The sequence below is a fragment of the Danio rerio genome, chromosome 11 (genome assembly GCF_052040795.2).
Source record: "Danio rerio strain M-AB ecotype USA chromosome 11, GRCz13ab, whole genome shotgun sequence".
Lineage (NCBI taxonomy): Eukaryota > Metazoa > Chordata > Actinopteri > Cypriniformes > Danionidae > Danio > Danio rerio.
The window spans coordinates 31955520-31979390 of record NC_141031.1 but is presented as its reverse complement, the minus strand read 5'-3'; the positions used below and the strand labels follow the sequence as shown (position 1 = coordinate 31979390).

General features: G+C 34.9%; 1 protein-coding gene and 1 long non-coding RNA gene across 2 annotated transcripts in view; one reads left to right on the top strand and one right to left on the bottom strand.

Annotated features, from left to right (window-relative positions):
- Positions 1–23871, top strand: part of arhgef10la (Rho guanine nucleotide exchange factor 10 like a) — a 236506-nt gene that overhangs the window by 209938 nt on the left and 2697 nt on the right. The window contains exons 26-27 of the mRNA XM_087273828.1: positions 13978–14149; positions 22707–22829. Of these exons, the coding sequence (XP_087129954.1) occupies positions 13978–14149; positions 22707–22829 (295 nt within the window). The remainder of the gene's footprint in view (positions 1–13977; positions 14150–22706; positions 22830–23871) is intronic.
- On the bottom strand, positions 2718–7444 carry LOC147834841 (uncharacterized). Its single transcript, XR_015502719.1, has 3 exons — positions 6436–7444; positions 6046–6328; positions 2718–2764 (listed from the first exon to the last, which is right to left on the bottom strand). It is a non-coding gene; the product is annotated as an uncharacterized LOC147834841 (long non-coding RNA).

The window sequence follows — 23871 nt, the reverse complement described above, 5'->3', positions numbered from 1 at the left end:
TTCTTGTTGCTTCATAATAATTTGGTACAACCCATGAAGACACATTTTGAGGACATTTTGATAACATTGCTGTCTATTGAGTGTTCTGAAGGGCTTTGCAACAAGGGTAAGTTTTTATTAGCATAATTACAATTTTTGAGTAAACTTGCCCTTTAATATTTTCATTAGTAGTAAAAATTGCATTTATAATGTGATCCATAATATGCATATATTATGTGGTAATGTCAAAAAAAAAAAAACTGATCATTACTGACCTTAGTTATAAAATGTGCATATGAGAAGATTTGAGATCAAGCATTGCCTCCATGCATTTCAGATGAATCTCCTGTGAGTATGCGCATGGCTTATTGTGTCAGCGTGTTACTGTGTTTTATGTGGATATTACTTGATTTACTTGATCTCACTTCAAACTTAACCATGAAAGTGATGTTTTAAGCAAAATGTTTAAAAATGCAGCTATTCAATAAGCAGCTACAATATACTTAAGATATGCATGCTTTACATGGTCTGTCTTCATTTAGTGGATGCTTTTATTCAAATTGAATTACTTATGTAGAGGCCATGCATAACCAAGATGTTCTTTACACCAATTATGAGTGACCTTGTTCACATTTCCCAATCATTTGATTTGTTTTATAGCTACCAGACACTCATTTTTACCACAACCTTCCTCATTCCCTCATCGTAAGTGCCCGGTTGATCTTTTTGTTCATGGGTTGTCATTAAAGAAACAACAACAACTCACAATTAGCTTTGAGTGGTGTCAGGAAAAAAAGTTTTTCTTTGAAATATTTTAATAATATTTTTTTCCGAGGAACAAATATTGTTCCTCTCAATAATATTGTATAGGAAATTGTATAATAAATACTGTAAAATTGTCTTTGCTCTAGTAAACATTATTGGAAAATATTTGAAAAAGGATACAATATGTACAGGAGGGCTAATTGTTTTGTCTTATTCATGTATTGTAAGTTTATGTAACTGTATATTGTATGTAAGGTATAATGTACATCCAGCTGGTTGTCTTCACATAATCAATCCCAGCTAGACTTTTAATTACACTTAAAGCTTGCAGAAAGAAAAACAGCTAGATGCAGCCTACATATTATTATTATTATTATTATTATTATTATTATTATTATTATTATTATTATTATTATTGGGTCATTCCATTGGTGCCATTTGTTTCCTCAAGGCATTATATGGTACAGAATATTTAAAAATACAATAATAAAAAAAAATCCATAAAGCATGCCTTATAGAATTATCCCATTTTCACATTAGGACACAACGATAAGTGCTCAAAATTAAATTGAATTTTAAATATTTACTCTAATTTCAGTGCAAGTATAGCTGAATTGCCATGTCCCAGGTCAGGTATGCTCATGTTCAGTTACAGATATAACTTAGAACAATCTAATAAATTCTATACTTTTCATTAATCTTGTATACATCTCACCAAATGCTGTTTTTTAATTACTATTGTATATTAATAAAATCTTTAAATAAATGTGTGTCCCGAAAATTTATAAAAAAAAAAAAAAAACGTACACTACACAATTTTTTTTCTGGTTCCTTGCATCCAAAGAACTGTCAAAAATAGCTCACTAAAATGGAACGTAATTGCATTCCAGTCTCTTTCTATACTAAATTAAAAATGTTAAATCTGTGTTACATGTTAATTCTGTAAAAATGCTTAACTGTAATATGCTGAGCTGGACCAATATATATACATTTTATAGTTTAATAAGTACTCCTTCAACTAAAATGATAAAATATTGGGAAAAAATCATGGACAGTTACTCTGTTATGGCACAGAATATTAAAAATGATTATTATTATTATTACTATTATTGTTATTATTATTATTATTATTATTATTATTATTATTATTATTAATATACAGTTGCAAGATAGTCAAAGAACAGCAAGGTGACACATAAGCATATATGTGAACTAACAAATTGCTAGCAGTATTATCTACATGTCTTCTCTCTGAAGAAACAGTCCAAGCAAAATAAAACGAAAACATTGAGAGAACAAGAAAGCAAAGGCAAGCACTGCCGACAAGTCAATTAAAAGCGAAAACACATCAAAGGCAGTTTCAGTCGTCTCCCTTGCTCTCAAACAAAAGAAGCTCCCTTTGGCAAGGGCACGCAAACAGGTGCTAATCCCTGTCCGCTAGTGTGCAGAGGAGAGAACGGGCTCTCGCACCCACCTCACCCCCTCTAACTAATCTGCCTGAACCTCAGTCTGGAGAACTAGCTGTTTGTAAGAGTTCTCAGGGCTCCTCGGTAGCACCACAGACCTCAGGGGGCTGCGTGCAAACCCTCGATAAGAAGCGCAGCTCCCTCATGCCTCATTAGAGGATCAGGCATGAAATGGCTCCTCTTTCCCTGTGGACATTTAAAAGGTGTTTGGGAGGGGGCGTATTGTTTTCTGAGACAGTGAAGCTCGGCTCAGCTGTGAATCACTTTGAAATCAAAGAAACCGAATCCTGACTCATTGAACCTTTCATGATGTGTGGTCCTTGAACCTACTGCTCGGATAGTGAGTTTGAAGGCACAATTATGCGTCACAGTACTGGAAAAGTAAAAGGAGGATGTCTATTTGCTTTGGATGATGGATTGGTGGTTTGCAGAATATCTTTGCACTGTTTATGTATACACTTGAAGTCAAAATTATTTGCCCTCCTGTGATTTATTTTGGGGAATAGTGGTTTGCTCTAAGAAAAAAAAGGTATGAGAGCTTTTGTTACTGTACACTGTTAACCCTTACTGTAGATTATGCAGTAAATAACTGTAAAATAGCCAGTGTTTTGCTGTAATAAAAAGAAACAGTATTTTACTGTAAAAGGAGCAGGATTTGTATGAAATTTTGTAGTGCAAGGAATAAATTACAGTAATTTACTTCATGTACCCATTACAGATAGTTACTGTGATAATAAATGGTAAATTACTGCTCAACCATTATTAGCCCATGTACTCTGATGCTTTATGTTGATATATATATATATATATATATATATATATATATATATATATATATATATATATATATATATATATATATATATATATATATATATATATATATATACTGTTCAGTTTTGGTATGTGAATGGTCAGTATTGAGTAGAAAGTGAGACAATGCATTGATAAGCTAAATTTCTCTGCAGCCATCTCTGTGTTTTCTTTGGTTCCTTTTATGTTTTTAACATTGAGTATCAGGAATTAACCAATGTCAAAGTCACAGAGCTAATTAAAAGGTAAAGATATCAACGAGATGCATTTAAAGGCAAAAATATTCACACAGAGCAACCAAATTATCACAATCATTTTTATAACTTTGTTTACTTTTCTATAATTAATATAATTAGCCTAGTTTAGCCTAAGTTAAGCTTTTAAATTGCACTTTAAGCTGAATATTAGTATTTTGCTAAATAAAAATCTGTTATTTAAAAAAATATCTTAAACAGCATGTACATACATTTTTGCAGAGACTCAATTAATTTGTTTGGAAAACTTCAAATGAAGTAGGTAAAAATGGCATTAACAGTATAGTATAAAGACTTTCCTAAATGTATTAATCAGGTTATTTGTTTTTTTATTATTATTATTACTACAGGTTTGGAACAACATGAGGATCAGATTATTTGTTTATTTGCTTTGGATAAAGTTTTTATATTTTTATTGTTTTTACTCAATGATATGTGCATGATTGTGATAAATGTAGGCAATTCCTTTGAAAATATGCTAGGTACACGGGATGTCGAACTCCTGAAGGGCTGCAGCCCAGCAGAATTTAGTTCCAGCCCTTCTTCAACACACTACCTTTAGATTTAGTTTGATCAGGTGTGTTTAATTAGTATAACTGCACTCTTACTCTGTAGATTGTGCAGTAAAGAACTGTAAAATAGCCAGTGTTTTGCTGTAGTAAAAGGAAACATTTATTATTTATTAACACATATTATTTTACTGTAAAAGGAGTAGACTTTGTATGAAATTGTGTAGTGCAAAGAATAAATTCCAGTAATTTACTTTATGTACTCATTACAGGCAGAAAATAATGATTTAGGCATCACCACACACTCCCACAGGCTGTCTGTCTTGTTCTAAACACAAAGGTGTTAGAAAGAGTTTTCAGAAAATGCTGGCCCTTTAAGGGAGCCAGGTGTTTGATTTGTTTACTGCTGAGTGTGCTCTATTCTCTGTCCATCAATTCAGATGTAGAGTCTGATATGTTTTAGGCCTTAAATAAGAATCTACAATGAGTAAGTAAAATGTGTTCAAATGTTTTTGAGGGTTTCTAAAATAAGGCTGTTTTAAGTTATATTGTTGTTATCTTGAACTGTGTACTTGAAAGCTACATTGTTAGCTAGTTAGCCTCTCCTCATATAACTTCTTATATTACTTTTGTTTAAGAATATGTATTTATTTTATATTGCACACTGCCATAATGTACAGATGCTAACAGTTGTATGTATCTTTCTGGCAACTAAGCCAAAATTAAATTCCATCATCTCAGTAAGGGAACATGTGCACATTATCACAGGGAATCACAAAAACATGATACACATAGCCATCCACACACAAAAGCTCCACTGTCCGGTCCCGGGTTGTGAGTTTGTTGCTAAGTGTTTTTCAGAGCAGTGTTTCCACTTATAAATTTATATAACAAACAATAAAAAAAGTTTGTTGTCATGAGATAATTATAACAATAAAAGATTGGATCCTTTGGTTTTTCAGTGTTGCCAACTTTATTTTTATTTTTTATAATTATTTTAAACTTTTTATTGAGATTTGACACAGTTTTTAATTATTTAAAACTTTAAAAATTTAAAATAATTATGTTATGTTTTTTGCTGTTCATTTGCTGATCTACCTTCCTGCAGATTTCAGTTGCTATCCATATCAAACACACCTAAACCAATTAATTAGGACATGAACACCACTTGATAATTACAGGCAGGTGTGTTTGATATGGGTAGCAACTGAAATCTGCAGGAAGGTAGATATCCAGGAACAGGATTGAGCACCCCTGCTATATACCATGGGGGTCAAACTCCAAGTTCCTGGAGAACTGCAGCGCAGCAGAGTTTAGTACCCACCCTGCTTCAACATTACCAGTAGATTTCTAACAAGCCTTAATTAGTTTGATCAGGTGTGTTTAATTAGAGTTACAGCTTAAAGTCCCGGTCACACTGCACTTTTCTCCCTATAGACTTCCATTCATACGCATGTGAGTACTGCAGACCTGGAATGCTAGCTCATGCAACAAATTTCATAATTCGCAGCATTGGAAAGATCAAGCTTGGAGAACGCTGACATGCGAAATTACATCATGTGATTGCTTGAGAGACCAATCAAAGATCAAAACATGACCTCTCTGGCTTGCTTTTTCAATCTCTAATTATTTTGTTTAATTCCACTACTCGCTTTGTTTAATTCCACTTCGCAGTGCCGTATGACAGAATTTTGCATGCTCAAACGTTAATGTGACCGCAGCCTTACTGTGCAGACCTGTAATATGCAAGACAATATTTATATCTGCTGATTTCTTAATTTTGTTATACTTTTTCTGTTATTTATTTGTTTGGTGCCAAAACAATAAAATAAATTTGTCTGAAAAATGTTATGCCTTCTATTTTTTAATAACAGCTAAGAATACTGATTATTTTTAGTAACGCTACTATAATTATATATGACATACTATTAATTTGTATGCAGTATAATGCTGTGATTTGTAACACTACAATACAGTAATTAACTGTACAGTTTCCAGTTAGTTCCAGCAGTCACTGCTGCTCTATTACAGTAATTAACTGGCAGCACTGTTGCCAGCTACTCACTGTATCGGTTCAGTTACAGTAAATAACTGGCAACACTGTTGCCAGCCACTCACTGTAATGGTTCAGTTACAGTAATTAACTGGCAACACCGTTGCCAGTTACTTACTGTAACCGAACTTTTACAGTGAGTGGCTGGCAACAGTGTTGCCAGTGTTCTACTGTAAAAAAAAACCCGGTAAGGTCTAACAGTGTACTCTTATTCACTTTTACGCGTCAATATGGACCATTTTGGTGTAAATGTGTAGCTTTTGAAATGGTACTGCACCAGTGACTGCTTTTGTGCCTTTATTTCTTAGAGTGTTACATGGCCATTTTTGCAACAGCGTGAGATCATCTGCAAGATTTCTCCAAGAGAACAATATAACACTTATATCCACATAAAACACTTTTAAACACAAATGCTAGGAAACTGTTGAATACACGGTAAAAGATTATAGCATTTTGAACAAAGCCAATAAAATGCCTTTTAAATATGTTCTTTTTTTGTTGTCCATTATTATTTTTTTGTTTTGTTTTACAGTACGTTTTTGTTTTGTACTTACAGTATTTGGGGAATACTGTAAGTATTAAACATATCACATCACTATTTTTCTCCAAAAACATATTTCTAAAGGTGATATGGATTTGAAATTGGATGTTGGTAACAACCAAAAAAATCCATATATGCATAGAAACCAACTCTAAATAGTTTACAAATTAAGTTATGTGTAATAAAATCAAGACACAGGGAAAAAGTTTTAATAATTGGAAGAAAGGAAGGTGTAGAAAAGCAGTGAAAGCCCAGACAACAGCTGAAATCTCTCATAGTTATTCAGCAACCTTCTGCATTTTGCTATTGTAAATTAATATGAGCTGCTTCGGTCGAAAATCTACATTACCAGGATATTGAAAATAAAACCACAGGGTGAATATTTTAGCAAGACTATGATCCAAAACACAGCCAATAAATGTCTCAAATGCTTTCAGAGAAAGAAAAACAAGCTGTGGAATGGCCCAGCCAATAACCTGACTTGAATAAATATAAAATACAAATTGAAGATCAGATTTAATAAACTAGACCCACAGAACCATCAAGATTTTACACTCTGTCTGAAAAACTTATCTGAGCATATATGACACATATTACTTCATTCTCCATGTGAGAGGTGTCTTTAAGCTTCCATCATCTTTTATATAAATTATTAAATACATTTTAGTAGTTTAGTACTTTCTCCTTGTGTCATTGTTATTACACATAACAAATTTTTTATTTTTTTTTATTTTTTATTTTTTTTTAATGTTTGTATTGCTTGGGTTTTTACCAAAATCTGGTTCAATTCCATGATAACTGCTCATTTAGATATGAAGAGTTCAGATGCAAAAAATGTGCCATCTTAAATCTCTATAGAAAATGAGCATTATTCTGAGCTTCCGTTGTTTATGTTGAGTTATTTCTCTCTGAAAACCACAAAAAATTTTTATTCTTTACAATAAAAATGAAATTACTGAACCAACAGTACACACAGAAGCCTGATAAAAATGCTCATTTTAAAAGAAAATTTCAGATGGCAATTAGAGGTTTTTGCATTTAAACTCTTCAAATATTGTTCCCAGAAAGAAAAAAAAAAAAAGATGTGTTCCCCGCGCTGTATAGCAGTCTGACTTTGTCATATTTGTAATTTGTAATACCATCAGTTTAATTGTATAGCACTAATGCTTTGAACATTTCTTGTTGGTCTTATTTTGAAAACTTTGCTACTAACTCGTTTTAAAGTAGAATTAAAGTTCAACTGACAAATACTTGAAAAGTAATTTAAAGTCCATTGGGGACCTTTATCAACATAAAGTCTTAGCAGACTTACCATTGATTTTGTTTAATGAACAAACCTACTCTGCACAGCTTACAATTTTAAGAAACATTAAATGTTCATGATTTAGACGAGTTAGCATTAAACTCTGAAATGAAGATTTCAATTACGCAAGTCCGTATTGCTGAGTAGAACTTAAGAAGAAGTTGTACCAGTGGCCCTTTGGGGTATTAACAGTGAGCTGGGTAAAATGTTATTAAAGGATTCTTTACATGTTAGCAGTTCCCCTGGTCAAATGAGTTCTGGAGCAGTGTTAGTCATAGGGGTCTTTTAAAACTAGAAATCTCAGTTATGATTATCTTATCTTTGAAAAAAAGCTGCAAAATCATCACAGTTGGGATTCGAGACCTTTGGGATTTCAGAGAGGAATTATCAGAACTAAGCACCTTGGACAAAACTGACTGCAATGTTGAACAGATCTGCATTGTCAACATGTGGAGTTTATTTGCAGTTTTGTTTTATATCATACACACACCATGGTCTCCTTAAAGGTTTCACAGTGTAATGGAGTTTCAACTGTAGTTGTTCAATTAGCAAGTGCAAAACATGTTGAGTTCTTTAAAAAGATGATCACAGGAGGAATAAGAAACCGTGACAGTGTATTTATCTAGTGTATGTTCTCACAGATTCAAATGTAAGGTGATATTTCTCATCAGACTTCTTTGTTGCAAACTGAGCTTTTTAACAAAAACTGAAGAGTATACAAGTGTACAGTGCATCTATATTCTTCATATTGTTCACATTTTACCTTAAAGAGTAGTTGGTTTTATATAATGAAGTGTGAGGTTATTGTTATCATTTTATACTGTCAGTAAATTAATAATTTCACAATTCAATTTACATATGTTTATGTAATTTTAGGATAATGCATTAAACATATTAATCTGCATAACTTCTAAGAATATGATGTGCTCTGTTTTGTTGATTTCTTTTTCCCAATGTGATAAGATCTGCACTACAATCACAATGAAAATATATTTAAAGAGGGGGAAATGTGTGTGTAATGTTAATATAAAATTCTTTGTTTTTTTGTCCATACAGTGATCCATGATAAAAGTTAATATTGACCAGAAATCATTTTTAACTTAATCTTTGGATGAGGTATCTGCTGCTCAGCAAGAGATCTTTTGGTGGAGGGTGGCCAGAATAATGCCTGCTTCTTATATTTTTAGCCATATTCCCAACAGCGAATCAATCCAAATACTCAGGTTTTGCCTTTAATGGAGTCAGTGTTTTACATGCATTGGGGCAAACACATGTGATGTGTATTTACTGTATATAGCGCATTTACCATGTGTGGCCATACACCCGAAGCTCTTCACAATAATGAGGAGGGGTCCTCTCCACACTTCCACTAATGTGACATATTCACTTGGATGATGCGAAGGCAGCTATAGGAGGAGTAGAGAGACTGTGATAGAGCCAATGGTGTGTATGCGAATGATTATGAGCCCATGATAATTCGAGCCAATGAAGGTAATTTGGTCAGGACACCAGTGTTACACCCCTACTCTTTTACGAGAAGTGCCATGGGATTTTTAATGACCACAGAGAGTCAGAACCTTGGTTTAACCTCTCATCTGAAAGTAAGCATGGTGTCTTATTCACTTTACTGGGGCATTAGGACTCAAACAGACCGCAGGCTGAGTGCCCACTGCTGGCTTCGCTAACAACACTTCCAACAGCAACCTATGTGGTCTCCCATACAGGTACTGACCAGGTTCAGCCCTGCTTAGCTTTAGTTTGTACCCGGTCTTGGGCTGTAGGGTGACAAAAATGACCACAGAAAAGAGAAATAATAAGATATTAATGCCCTCTTCCTGCTTAGAAGCAAATTTGCATATCTGGTCATACAGAACACCACCATAAATCAGATCTGAAATACTTTTCAAACAGAAAGTTTAAAGTTTATGCAGGCACACCATGTGCTCATGAGAATAACATTATACAAAGGACATTAAATTGCTGGTAATTTTATGGGCTCATCATTAGAGCAAAATTCGTGAAGCATTGTGCAGCATCCAATATGGAGAAAATGACCTGTGCAACATCTGAGCATAGGCTCATTGCAGCTATGTGAAATAGTGAGCCCATGTATATGGAGAAATGTCCATTAAAACAAGCTCTGGGTCATTGTAAACTAATGCATGCTCTTCAGACTCGAGATTTGTACTCTTTCATGCCACATCGAGTGGCTGAATGCTCATTGTTCAGATTTTCCTTTCCTGTGAGCAAGTCCTTGCAGATGTACTGTATTGAATAATAGAGGGGAAAATAATGTCAAGATACATTTGTGATGGACCCCTTGTCATTATAGTTCAATATTCAGTTTGCGAGGTAATGGAGAAGAGAAAGCAAATGAGAGGAACGGGGAGATGGAGTTTTGTAGCTACTTGTTTATGTCATGCCTTATTGAGTTCTGTATCAAATTGCGTTCAGGTCTTGTCTGCTTGTTGATTCTCATTGGTCTCAGGTTCTTCAGACTACATTTTAAACCATTAGTACAGCGATGTGTCTGAAATGATTTAGCATTTATATGAGGGACATGTTTGTCATGGTTATACTTCGTAGTAAAGGGCGCAGGTCAGACATCTCAAATGCAACTTGGATGCAATGAGATGATTACACCCTACTGTTTCTCACTCTCACAGCTTTATTATAGTTTCTTCTTGATCTGCAAATATTGTGCTATTTGTTATAGTGTGGATTTTGTTACCAAATATCATTTGAATAAATGTTTGCTGATTTCTTACAGAATAAATGTATTGCAAATGCATAATAGATCTTCAGAATTAACATGAAAATGTGAAATTAACAATGAATTAACAATGAAAGTGTGAATTAAGTACAATTCAGCATAACTCTTGGAAAGACATTTTGCAAAACCCATTGAAAATATGCCTTAAATGTCATGCTGATGACTCATAATGACCATTTTATATGTAAACCTGAAAATGTAGTCATTCATTTCAAATTTATTAAAATGCTGTATCATTTAATGACTTGTCAAGAGGTTTTCAATCATTGCAATTATGTCTAATGCATTACTTGGTTCATGCAGTTACGTAACTACAGAAGAAGTGGCACAAATAGTAAATTGGGGCACTTAAGTTTTTGCTTTTAAAGGCATTGTTCAATCAAAAAGAGTTTCTTTCATCATTTACTCTGCATCTTGCTGTTCCAAAATCTCATAATTTCTTCTTCTTAAAAAAGCTATATCTGAAAATGTCCTCCCCACAGCCTCTTCCCCAATGTAATTATGGATGAAATGCAGTTTTGATTTGTGTTCTCCTAAAGAAAGCAACCACATTTTGTGCAAGTACACAATAGAAGAGTTTTGTTTGTGTTTGAACAAACCCTTTAAAATTTCCTCACTTCAATACTGCATGTGAGATCAGGCAAATGGTTAAAAATGGTTTAAAACATTTTTGTTTGACAATTTAGAATCCGCACATGTTGTTCGGTTAGGCTGTTTTTGTGTCGTGCAGATTTTCCATTAAAGCTTATTTTTTTCATCAGCTTATTTTTTTTCATCTTGCAGGGAAAAGGTGATTCGCAGCCATTATTTTCCTTGCATGTAATCTTCTTGCACAAACGATAACATATTTGGATTTGAAGTGAACACACTGTTAATGGTCACATTGTCATTTTTAAGAAAAGAAAAAATACAAATGCTTGGTTTAACATACTTGATATATGTGTGTTATTTTTATCAGTTAAGAACTCTGGAAGAGCTTATAAAATGCCATAAATCCATCTGTTGCACACTATATCGGAAGATCTGCTGCAAGGGTGCAGTTTCCAATTCTTGTAACAGTAAACCAAACTTTGTGTTTCTTTGCATTGCCGCATTTTGTGACATAAGCTGTTCTTGGTTGATTCAGATTTGTTTGGTTTGGATGTCAGCATTCAAAAAAATACATTATTTGAAAACAAACTGCACAAACAAAGCAGTGTTGGACATGTCACTTAAACTAATTAATAAAAGTTACTAGTTAAGTCTCATAAATAGTAATTAAGATATTAATTGATTCACGTCATTAAAAAATTAACTAATTGCCAGGGAAAGTAACTATTGTGTTTATTATGAGATTATTCATTCTTTCATTCATTTTCTTTTCGGCTTAGTCCCTTTATTTATTCGGGGTTGCCACAGCAAAATGAACCGCCAACTTATCCAGCACATTTTTACATAGTGGATGCCCTTCTAGCTGCAACTCATCTCTGGGAAACTATTATGAGATTGTAAATTGAATAAACTATTATTATTAAACAGTATACTCTGTTCTATACTATATATTTATTGTATGCTGCTGTGGCATGATGTTAGAGATATCTGTCAAATGTAATGTTTTATTGTAAATATAATTTCTATAGTGGAACAATGAATCTATAGTAAATGCTTTAGAACTGAATAATATTTATTTATTGAAATGTTTTGCACTGACCACAACTGGCCAACAAATAAATTTAAAAATAAAGTTTGCTTCTTAAACAACTAGGAGGTCTTTTAACTGTTTTTATTATTTGCAATTTAATGAGTTTCTTAAAATAAAACACATATTTCAATTATTTCCAGACCTTTCATAAATATGTGTGTATTGCTTTCTAAAACTGATGTTTTATTAGAATCACCAAACACAAAAGTTATAAGTCTTTGAGTATTAAGTTATATACTGTAATCAAGCATATAATTAGCAGTCAGAATGACCACATACTGTACATTTCAGTATGTGATATTTTTCCCTGTGACTTTAAATATGCTTGCCTCTGTTGCCTAGCAACTTCCTGCTAATAAAAACATAACTTTCTGTTGGCAAAAACTTTCTGTTGGCGTAACTTTTCTTCAGACATGTCTTTCAAAACCACATATAAATATAAATATGAATATATATATATATATATATATATATATATATATATATATATATATATATATATATATATATATATATATATATATATATATATATATATATATATATATATATATATATATATATATATATATATATATATATATATATATATATATATATATATATATATATATATATATATATATATATATATATATATATATATATATGAATATATATATATGATGACAGACATTCAAAGCTTAATTTTGATACCACAGTAGAAGCTTTGAATGTAAATATGATGTGGCAATAAAACGTTTTATATGAGAATACTGATATGGTAATTCTTATTAAATTCTAGTAGTTCCAGTGTGAAACTAGATTTAGTTACTTTGATATACACCACCGGTCAACAGTTTTTAAAGAAAATTATTTTAAAGAAAATTTGTCTGTTCATCAAGTAGCCATTTATTAAATGTAAAAAAAAAATGTAAATTTAGCTTTTATTACTATTACCAATAATAATAATAATAATAATAATAATAATAATAATTATTATTATTATTATTATTATTATTATTATTATTGACTGTGTATATTGTGTTTTTAATTAAATAAATGCAGCCTGGGCTATGCGGTGGCACAGTAGGTAATGCTGTTGCCTCACAGCAAAAAGGTCGCTGGTTCGAGCCTCAGCTGGGTCAGTTGGCGTTTATTGTGTGGAGTTTGCGTGGGTTTCCTCTGGGTGCTCCAGTTTCCCCCAAAGTCTAAAGACATTCGGTACAGGTGAATTGGGTTGGCTAAATTATCCGTAGTGTATGGGTGTGAATGGGTGTGTATGGATGTTTCCCAGAGATGGGTTGCAGCTGAAAGGGCATCCGCTGCGTAAAACATTAGCGGGATAAGTTGGTGGTTCATTCCGCTGTAGTGACCCCAGATTAATAAAGGGACTAAGCTGAAAAGAAAATAAATGAATGAATGAATGAATGAATGAATGAATGAATGAATAAATGAATGAGTGAATGAATGAATGAATGAATGAATGCAGCTTTGTAGAGCAGGAGAAGCTTTTAAAACATTTAAAAATACTACTGACCCCAAACTTTTGATCGGTTGTGTAGTTGTGCCCTCTTTCATTTAAAAGTTAATTACACATCATCACCTGTATTTTTATCATCATGTATGTGGTTGTATCACCCCCAAACACACACACACACACACACACACACACACCAGAGCAGGTCCTACAGGAGTCTACTCAGACCGCTTCAGTGAGCTCAGTTATAGAACAATATATTAAATGAATAACACCACATTGTATTGTCAGTAACAGTTAATGTGTTTGTAATAGTCTTAAAAGTGAAATCTATAATGATATGAAGTATGATTTAATTCCCATCTCTCTATTTTGTTGTAGAGATTTGAGGTCCATCAGGACCCGATGGTGAGTGTGGCCCACATGGTGCGAGCCGGAGGTGGCGTATGGATGGCTTTTTCTGAAGGCTCTTCTATACGTTTGTTCCATACGGAAACACTGGAGCACCTGCAGGAGATCAACATTTCCACACCCTCGTCATTTTACAACCCCAGTGAGTAACTCTCCTTTGACCCAGTAAAAGGAGCCGTTTGAATGCCAAAACGTTTTTACGCTTTCACACATGCTTGATCAGCACTTGTTTCTATCTTTTTCTTTGAACCGCACTTCTCGGGATAAAAAGGTAATAATGGAGAAGTTCTTTCTGGAATGGTTCCTGTAGGCTGGCTCTCCAGGGACAGACCGTGAATAAGTAGCTAACTTAAGACCCCGCAGAGCAGTAATGGAGCTGCAGGGTTACAGGCAGGAAAAGTCACAATGGCACAGACAAAGCTTTCCATTCAAAGGGTTGCCATGGCAACGCTCTTGTCATGACTCCAGCAGCCGTGGCATGTTGGTAATGTGCCAGCATTTTGCCATTGCGCCTTTTCTCTGTGCAGCTGGTCTTTAATTCGTCTGCGTTCACATTTTTACCTCTCTGCACTCACCTTTAGCTGTCGTTATCTCCCCTGGGTCCTGTGTAATTTGTGAAATTCTTTGTGGTTCATGCCTCCTTCACTGCTACATTAAATACTACAGGAAAGATTATGAGACAATTCTCATTTTGCCTGGGTTTACAACTTAAAGTTGTTTTATTTATTTATTTTATTCTTATTCTTTATTTTACTTTTTTATTAAGTTTAAAATAAGATTGCCATTTGGATTTGTTTGCATAAAATAACATAAAGTATCTATATTATTACTTTATATTATACTTTATATTAATTTAGCTGTTTTTCAAGATAAAACAATTCCAATGTTTTAACTTCAGAAGAATTTTGAATATTTAATCGAATAACCTTAATTTTTATCCACAATAAATGAAAATAAAAGAAATAATATAATTCATTCATTCATTCATTTTCTTGTCGGCTTAGTCGCTTTATTAATCCGGAGTCGTCACAGCGGAATGAACCGCCAACTTATCCAGCAAGTTTTTATGCAGCGGATGCCCTTCCAGCCGCAACCCAGCTCTGGGAAACATCCACACACACATTCTACAGTCAATTTAGCCTATACCGATTCACCTGTACCGCATGTCTTTGGACTGTGGGGGAAACTGGAGCACCCGGAGGGAACCCACGCGAAGGCAGGGAGAACATGCAAACTCCACACAGATACGCCAACTAAGCCGAGGTTCGAACCAGCGACCCAGCGACCTTCTTGCTGTGAGGCGACAGCACTACCTACTGCGCCACTGCCTTGCCCCGAAGAAATAATTTGTATATTAAAACATTAACATCAAACCCATACTCGATCACTACAACAGATACAGAGAAGCAGAATTTTCAGGTGGACATTATCAGTGTTGTGCTACAGTAGTTTTACTAGTGGTAACTAGTTACAGTTACTAGTTACTTCATTCAAAAAGTAACTCAATTATTTTATCAAATACTTACACCAAAAAGTAATGCATTTCTGTTCAAAGTCATTTTTTGAGCTACTTTTTCAAAGAACATTTTAAATGCTCCTATTAATGGCCTTATAACATCACTTAAGTGCTGCATGGAAAATCCACTGTTAATCAACTTCACTTAATTCATTTGCATTCTCACAACTAAAATACAAGACAGACTTAAACAAATTGTAATTTTCAAACACTAATTTATTTGTCACAAAAAAAAATTTAAAATCACAAGGTGATAAACCAGCATTTTAAACAAGACAAAACATAACAGCTGCTCAAAAATAAAATCTATGATTGAAATCTATAATTTTCTAACTAACCACAAATTAAACATGGTAAGTCAACAACTTGGTTTTGTATATTCAAAGTGCAAAATCTGCTTATGTATAACAGCGATTAAAATATGTAAAACAACAAGAAATCACAGCATTTTTTCGGATTAATACAACACTATGCATTTAAATAACGTGTTCTGAAATATAACAAAAATGTGTCACTGTGCCTACTAAACTAATCAGTTTTGTTATACAGATAACAAATATGTGCTTATTTGAAACAACAGAGTTTTAGTAATATTAACTAATGATAGTAACGTTAATAGTCTCTCAATCTCTCTCACGCACACACTACCTCATGCACATTCGATCTCTCTCGCAAGCACATTTGGACTCTCTTGCGCACACTTGGTGTCTCTCATGCGCACACTTTGCAGTGGCGCAAAAAGGGGGTATGCAGTATATGCGGCGCATAGGGGCGCCACACATGGGGGGGGCGCCATTGTGCCAAAACTATTTTTAAAATTACCCTTATTAAAAGTTTTAAATAATAAAAATAAATGAATATGTTTTGTTAAAAAAAATTATTTTGCATTTTATAAAAATATAACATTGTTATTGTTTAATTCAAAATCATTTAACACAATAACATGCAGTCACACAGCCGAAAGTGTTCATGTAGATGTAACTGTTTAGATTTGTTTTTATTTTTATCAAAATAAACTGTCAAATCATACATAGTGTCAAAAGTTATAAGGTTAATCTGAAAATTTGTCTTCATTTATTATTAATTAATTAATTTAATTATTAGTTTGCCAAAATAAGAGGGATCACACAAAATTTGAACCCGCATACCCCTCAGTAAATGTGTAGTTGCGCCCCTGACACTTTGTGTACCTCATGCGCATTCTTTCTCTCTAGGTGCGTCCCTAATCGCATACTTATACACTATTGTTCGCCATTTTGTAGTAAAAATGGTGTAAGTAGTACATTTACACTCAAATGTCTAAAAATAATAAGTGCACTTTAATTACCCAGATGATACACTCATTCGACTGGTAAAATGAAGTGTGTAATGATGGACATTCCACGCACTCAACGACCACTGCTTTGCTAACGTAACGTAAGGGGCGGAGCTATTGGGCGCACATGTTAGATAACTTTATTTTATCTTGGATTGCGAAAGCGAAATTCTCCTACGAGAGTCATTATAGCGCCTCCTGATGGTGAATGCGGCAATACTTCGTTCATTTATTTCACAAATTTGGCAACCGTCAAACGTCATCAGGGAAATGGTTTAAATTTCCAATTAGTAAAAAAACCCATTAGTGCTCCATTTGGGATAACACTTCATTCATATACTATGCTGTTGAGTGTGTAAGTGCATAAGTACAGTGCAAGAGTGCATAGTGTACAGTGTGCCATTTGGGACACAGCTTCTGTTTTTGTTTGACTTTTGTCCAGTCTGGTGTGTCATACAGGATGCGTCTTCTTTATGTGGCATCCACCATTCCCACAATGTGTCACCGCTGTAAACAGGATGTGGGTTAGACTGCAGCTAAAATATAATTAACTTACCAAGTAACGGACAAACGTATCATATTGTAACAATAAAAATATGTATAAAGTAATGTGTTTCAATATTAGGCACTGTCAAAAGTAATGCCGTTACAGTAATGCATTACTAGTAATGCTGTATTGCCCAACACTGGACATTATACGCACCACAGCTACAGTAGCTTTCACTGTATGAAAGAAAATGTAAACACTCATTATATAACCATGCACACTAAAAAGTGTTTGCACATAATGTATCCACACAATACATTGTCACTTTCAAGAGTTCACACTTAGCTGATTATTGATAGTAAAGCTAGTTTGGCGTGCTGTCCCGGGAGAGAGCCCTGAGCTTATAAGATCCTCGAGCCCTGGGCTCCCTCCCGTTGTAAGGCAAAGGGGAGTTTGAGCTCAGGTAGATCTCGATGAATCCCCCTTTTGCTTGTTGTAGCTAAGTGCCAGATATGGATGATGGAAGGTGTACTCAGAGTTTAGGTAAAGTATTTTGGATTAATTGTTTAGAGTGTTTGTTTTTGAACTGTGGGAGGAAACCGGAGGACCCAGGGAAAACCCACGCGACTACGGGGAGAACGAGCAAACTCCGCACAGAAATGCCGTCTGGTTTGGAAAGGAATTAAACCAGGGGCATTCTTGCTGTGAGGCAACAGCGCTAATCGCTGGCCACCATGACGCCCATTTAAAAGGAGGGAAAGTAGGGTGGGTGGGGGGGTTTTATCAAGACGAAGATTGAGATGAGAAAAGTCTGGTTATTTATAGTGAGTTAAGGATCGTCTGATAGGATAATCAGTCGTTAGCTAAAGTTGGAACAGCTGTGAACAATCAGAAGCACGTGATCCTCTCGAAATTTGTTTATAAATAAACTTCACTTAGTGTAATTCAGCATCACACATCAGGATATATGAAGTGAAAATTCAGACATCATCGCTCTAGTAGCTTGCAGAATGGTCTAATAACCGACCTTCCAGACGGTCTAATAATGTTTGATTTCACTTGAATGCGATTGTCCACATTAAGCTTTAAAAAAAGCCATGATTCTCTTGTTGTCACAGACAATTGCAATCAAGCAGAATGGAAAAGAGAAGGAGGAAAAAGAAACCGAAAGCGGTGTTGCAGACTTCAGGAACTGGCCAGAGCAAGTTAATATCAACTAGCCTGTTTCTACAACTTCTTAAAAACAAAGAGAGTAAAAGATAGACCTAATCAAACAATGAGAGCATCAAACATTTGGATCAAAGTTGCAGCTGTATTTCACAAGACACATAAAGGCAGAAAAGCTGTGGATTGAGGTGAAGACTCTTGTGAAGGTCGTGGGACCCTGAGGCTGTTGTCGAACTTACGCAGCAAGATGTGTTTAAATATGTAGTTCTTGTTGAGTGAGGTAACGCTCCCATTTCGTGTTATGTCGAGGGGTTTGCAGTCCACAGAGCACAAAAGTGAAAATAAGCTTTGGCAGATGCTTTCTTCCCCTCTTTTTTAACTCTAGGCCCAGAGAACATCCAGTTAGTTTTCCTGAATATATGCTAATCTGCAAGCATCACACATAGGAGGACTGATATGGTTATTTCAGATCAATGGTCTGCTAATCCCACAGGTTTGCTCCCGAGTGTTGGGTGATGAATTAATTATTGTCTTAAAGTCAGCCGATTATTCTGCAGTTTCTCCTCAGCTAGAAACTTCAGACACGATAATCAAGTCAGACATCTCCTAAACGCACTGAGGCTAAATCCATCCTCTCTAATAATAACAGGGAAAGTCAGATCCGTAAGGGAAAGGAATTTTTTAAGATAGAGAATTTTGTATACTTTAAAATAAACATTTAAAACAATCATATTATGCTCTTTTACAAAGTCTTGACACTGCTTGGTGGTTCAAAACTTTCACTTAATTTAGATTATTACAATACCTTTCCAGCCTGGCAGAAACAGCGTGATTAGTTCTGGGTTTGATGAAGGCCTGCCAGCACATTGTGAGCTAGGCAGTGTTTTAGTATTGCTATGACCCCTGCCAAAACCTTGAGGTCAAACTTACCAGTGATTTCAATGTTATAACGTGCATACACTCACCGGCCACTTTATTAGGTACATTATAAGATTTCTAATCAGCCAATCACATGGCAGCAACTCAATGCATTTAGGCATGTAGACATGATCAATGTGATCTGCTGCAGTTAAAACTGAGCATCAGAATAGGGAAGAAAGCTGATTTAAGAAACTTTGAACATGGCATGGTTGTTGGTGCAAGATGAGCTGGTTTGAGTATTTCAGAAAATGCTGATCTACTGGGATTTTCATGTACAACCATCTCTAGGGTTTACAAAGAATGGTCTGGAAAAAAGAAAATAACCAGTGAGCGGCAGCTTTGTGGACACAAATGCACAACTAAGGTCAGAGGAGAATGGCCAGACTGGTTTGAGCTAATAGAAAGGCAACAGTAACTCAAATAAACACTCGTTACAACCGAGGTATGCAGAAGAGTGTCTCTGAACACATAACATGTCCAATCCTAAGGCGGATGGGCTACAGCAGCAGAAGACCACACCGGGTGCTACTCATGTCAACTAAGAACAGGAAACTGAGGCTATAATTCGCACAAGCACACCAAAATTGGACAACAGAAGATTGGAAAGACATTGCCTGGTCTGATTATTCTTGATTTCTGCTGGAACATTCAGATGGTTGGGTCAGAATTTGCATCAACAACATGAAAGCATGAACCCATCCTTACTTGTATCAATAGTTTAGGCTGGTGGTGGTGTAATGGTGTGGGGGATATTTTCTTGGCACACTTTAAGCCCATTAAGCCACAGCCCACCTGAGTATTGGTGCTGACCATGTCCATACCTTTATGACCACAGTGTTCCCATCTTCTGATGGCTACTTCCAGCTGGATAATGCACCATTTCATATAGCACAAATCATATCAGACTGGTTTTTTGAACATGACAATGTGTTCACTGTACTTAAATGGCCTCCACAGTCACCAGAACTTAATCCAATAGACCACCTTTGGGATGTGGTGGAACAGGAGATTTGCATCATGGATGTGCAGCTGACAAATCTGCAGCAACTGTGTGATGCTATCATGTCAATATGGACCAAATTCTCTGAGGAATATTTTCTCTACCTCGTTAAATCTATGGGTTAGGTTTAGGGAAAAGGAGGTCCGACCCGGTACTAGAAATGTGTTCCTAATAAAGTGGCCGGTGAGTGGATACTAGCAAAATGAAATATTTGTAAAATGTTTGTGACATACACTCTGATGTATGTATGTACAGTATGTATGTGAGTATGTATGTATGTATGTATGTATGTATGTATGTATGTATGTATGCATGTATGCATGTATATGTGTGTCTAGACCCCTTTACAACATTACCTTATAGTTTGTAGATCAGAGATACCCTAACTAGGGCCCACAGGCAAAAGTTAGCCCCTTGTGAACTTTCGATTTGCACCACCATCCCATCTGAGAAGAGAGGGAGAATGATGACAATGGTTGGAGATTGTCAATTCAAAGTTAAAGTAGCCCTTTGTTTGTTTGCTTGTTGTATTGTCAAAAGCCAACTGCAGTTATATGTTTCTATTAAATGGTGTAAATGAATCAGATTTTGTTTAAATGTGCACACTGTCACCTGACAATACAAAGACTGTGGTGAGCAGATTCTGCTTGACTGGTGTATTTAGCGTTGAACTATACTCTCTTGTAAATGTGATTGTGTTTTGACTGCAATAAATTTTCATGTAAAAAGTTAAACTGCATTAGTCAATACGATTTAAAGTATTGCAATCTATTTTTGAAATACTAAGAAATAAATTAAGAAATTGCACATGGAAAATTAAATGTAATATAGTTTGGTATATTCTACATTTGGTTTTTGGCCCTTTATACTAAAACATTTGGGCACCGTTGTTCTAGATCCTTTATATCAGTTTAAATGTATTCGTTATCTTCTAATAATTCAGTGATCTGCTATCAGTTCAAGAGCAATTTTATCATTCAATGTACTATCTTTATGTACAATGCTATGTTGAGTATAATACAGTATCAACAGAAACTAATGAAACACGATTTCGTATATGGGCATGCAACTTTTGTTTTCTTACATAAATTGAAAGACTAGATGTAATATTAAACTGAACTCAGGTGTAATGAAAATTAAAATTCAGAAGTGAGAAATTATTGAATGAGGGAGAACTCACCGGACTAAGATTCTGCATACTAATCATATTTAATGCAATCAGTAATTAACAATTAATTATATTCCGTGATTACATTTTACACTACTTTTTATGCGGTTATTTATACATACACTATTGTTAATTAATTGTATTTTTTATAATACACTAGTGTTAATAAATGCAACTTAAAAGGTTTAATTCATAAATGTATGGAAATTAAATAAAGATTACTGCTGTGCTTTGAATACATTGGCGATTTTCATTTTGCATTATCTACAGAACTGCACAATTTAACGTTATCAGATACATAACCCATTTTAATCTTAGATCTCGATGATTATGAGGCAGAAGTATGCATTATGCGTCAAGGACATCCAATAAAACATTTCCCCCCAATCGCCGGCATCTTATGTTTTCAGCATTCATGAATTCATTACTGTAGAGCTGTGGATTTATTTGACAATCTATTATTAAGACGATTCCTCCAGCACGAAAAAAAGAATGTATAATAATAAGTGAATGCTGTGCAGAACTCGACAGCTGACATTTCTAAGGAGGAGTTCTCCTTAATGCGATGCGTTCGCTAATGTTTTTTCATGACCTTCAGTGATTTTCTGGCGACTAACTGAAAATGCTTCATTTACACATTATCCAAAGACTTCACAAGTACTATAGCATCCTAAAGAGCACATGGCAGGGTAACAAATCAATTAGCAACTTTCCAATCGTTTATGGAAAATAGGCACCTAAATTAAGCAATCGGCCATAGTAGTAGTCAAGGCTGTGTTACTGTATGTTTTTGATGTAATTATATTCTGAAGACCTAAGGGTCGGGGATTTGGGTACTTTTAATGAAGTCAATTAGTTCTGTGTTGCTTTTTGTGTAAACAACAATCTAAATGTTGTCATACCTGCACGCCGCTATAATTGACCAGTTAAATTAACTGCAACAGGGAGGCAATCAGGGCTTTTAATCCACGTTTCACAGAAAACATAATTGATTTAAAAGCAGAAATTAGTTTTTAAATATCCTTTGCACAGTTTGTTCTCTTTTTTAACAAGGGGATCATACTGTATAGTTAAAGCAAGCTTGAGTGAGTAATAGTGCTGCATGTGTTTTCTTTTGTTTTGAAGGTCAAAAGAGCATGAGGGTCACCAGCCTGTTGATTTGCCAGGGGCTGCTGTGGGTAGGCACTGCTCAGGGTATTATCATCACCCTACCAGTGCCTAAGCTGGAGGGCATCCCCAAAATTACAGGTACACAGATGGTGCTTCTTTGTGGTGCATTTGTCCTTTTGGAAACTTTATTCTGCAGTGAAAGGATGAATTATGTGATGATTCAAACAGTTAGGTCTGTGTTAAATAAATAGTTAACTCTAAAATGCAGTTATTTACTGAACACAATGTTGTTGCAAATATGTTTGCTTTTTTATGGGAGACAAAGGGATTGTTTTGATAAATGTGTATGCCAATACTTTAAGCATCTGGAAGAATGAAACACATAATAAAACTACTGTAAAGATATAATTGAAGAGTTTAGATGCAAAAACTTCTAAGTGCCGTCAGAAAATCTTTGCTAAAATTGGCATTTATCTCAAGCTGTTGTGAGTAGTTTCAGTAATTTTGTTCTTAGTGCATAGAATAGGTTATTTTCATTGTCTTTAAAGTGAAATAATTGAACATAAATATAGGAGGTTAAGAAAAATGTACATTTTAGAAGAAATTTTCAGATGGGACTTAGAGGTTTATATATATACACTCTCAAAAAATTACTTGTGCTGCTTGTTTCAGCTACTTATATAAAACGAGTTGAATCAACACAATTCTTAAGTTGTTTTGAAGGACAATCTAATTGGTCAACCCAGGCTCATTCTGAAAACGTAGGCCAGCGGACGTTTCTGGAGACCGCGAAATACGTCCCGGGAGGTACGTATTTGTGCAGTTTTTGATTTCGCAAATCCGCGAGAGGCCGATGTGGCGCTTTTTCGTATCTCGAACGTCTCTCGCGAGTGCCGTTCGCGCCCGCGCTTTTTTCGCGTCAACCCACCAGAGGCTGACTGACCGAATGATTGACTGCGTGACCGGCCAATGGGCTGACCCACCCTCCTCCTTCCCTGAACCCAACCAGTTTTACCGATTGACCCGCCCGCTTACTTCCCTAGACCCGAGCAACAATTTAGAAAAGCCGTCTACAAAAAGAAAAGCCCTCGTCTGTTTTTTTTTTACCACGTTTTCGGAATTCACCGCATTCTCACCCTGTTATGAACTTGTTCACTTTATTTTATGGATTCTGTTTTTG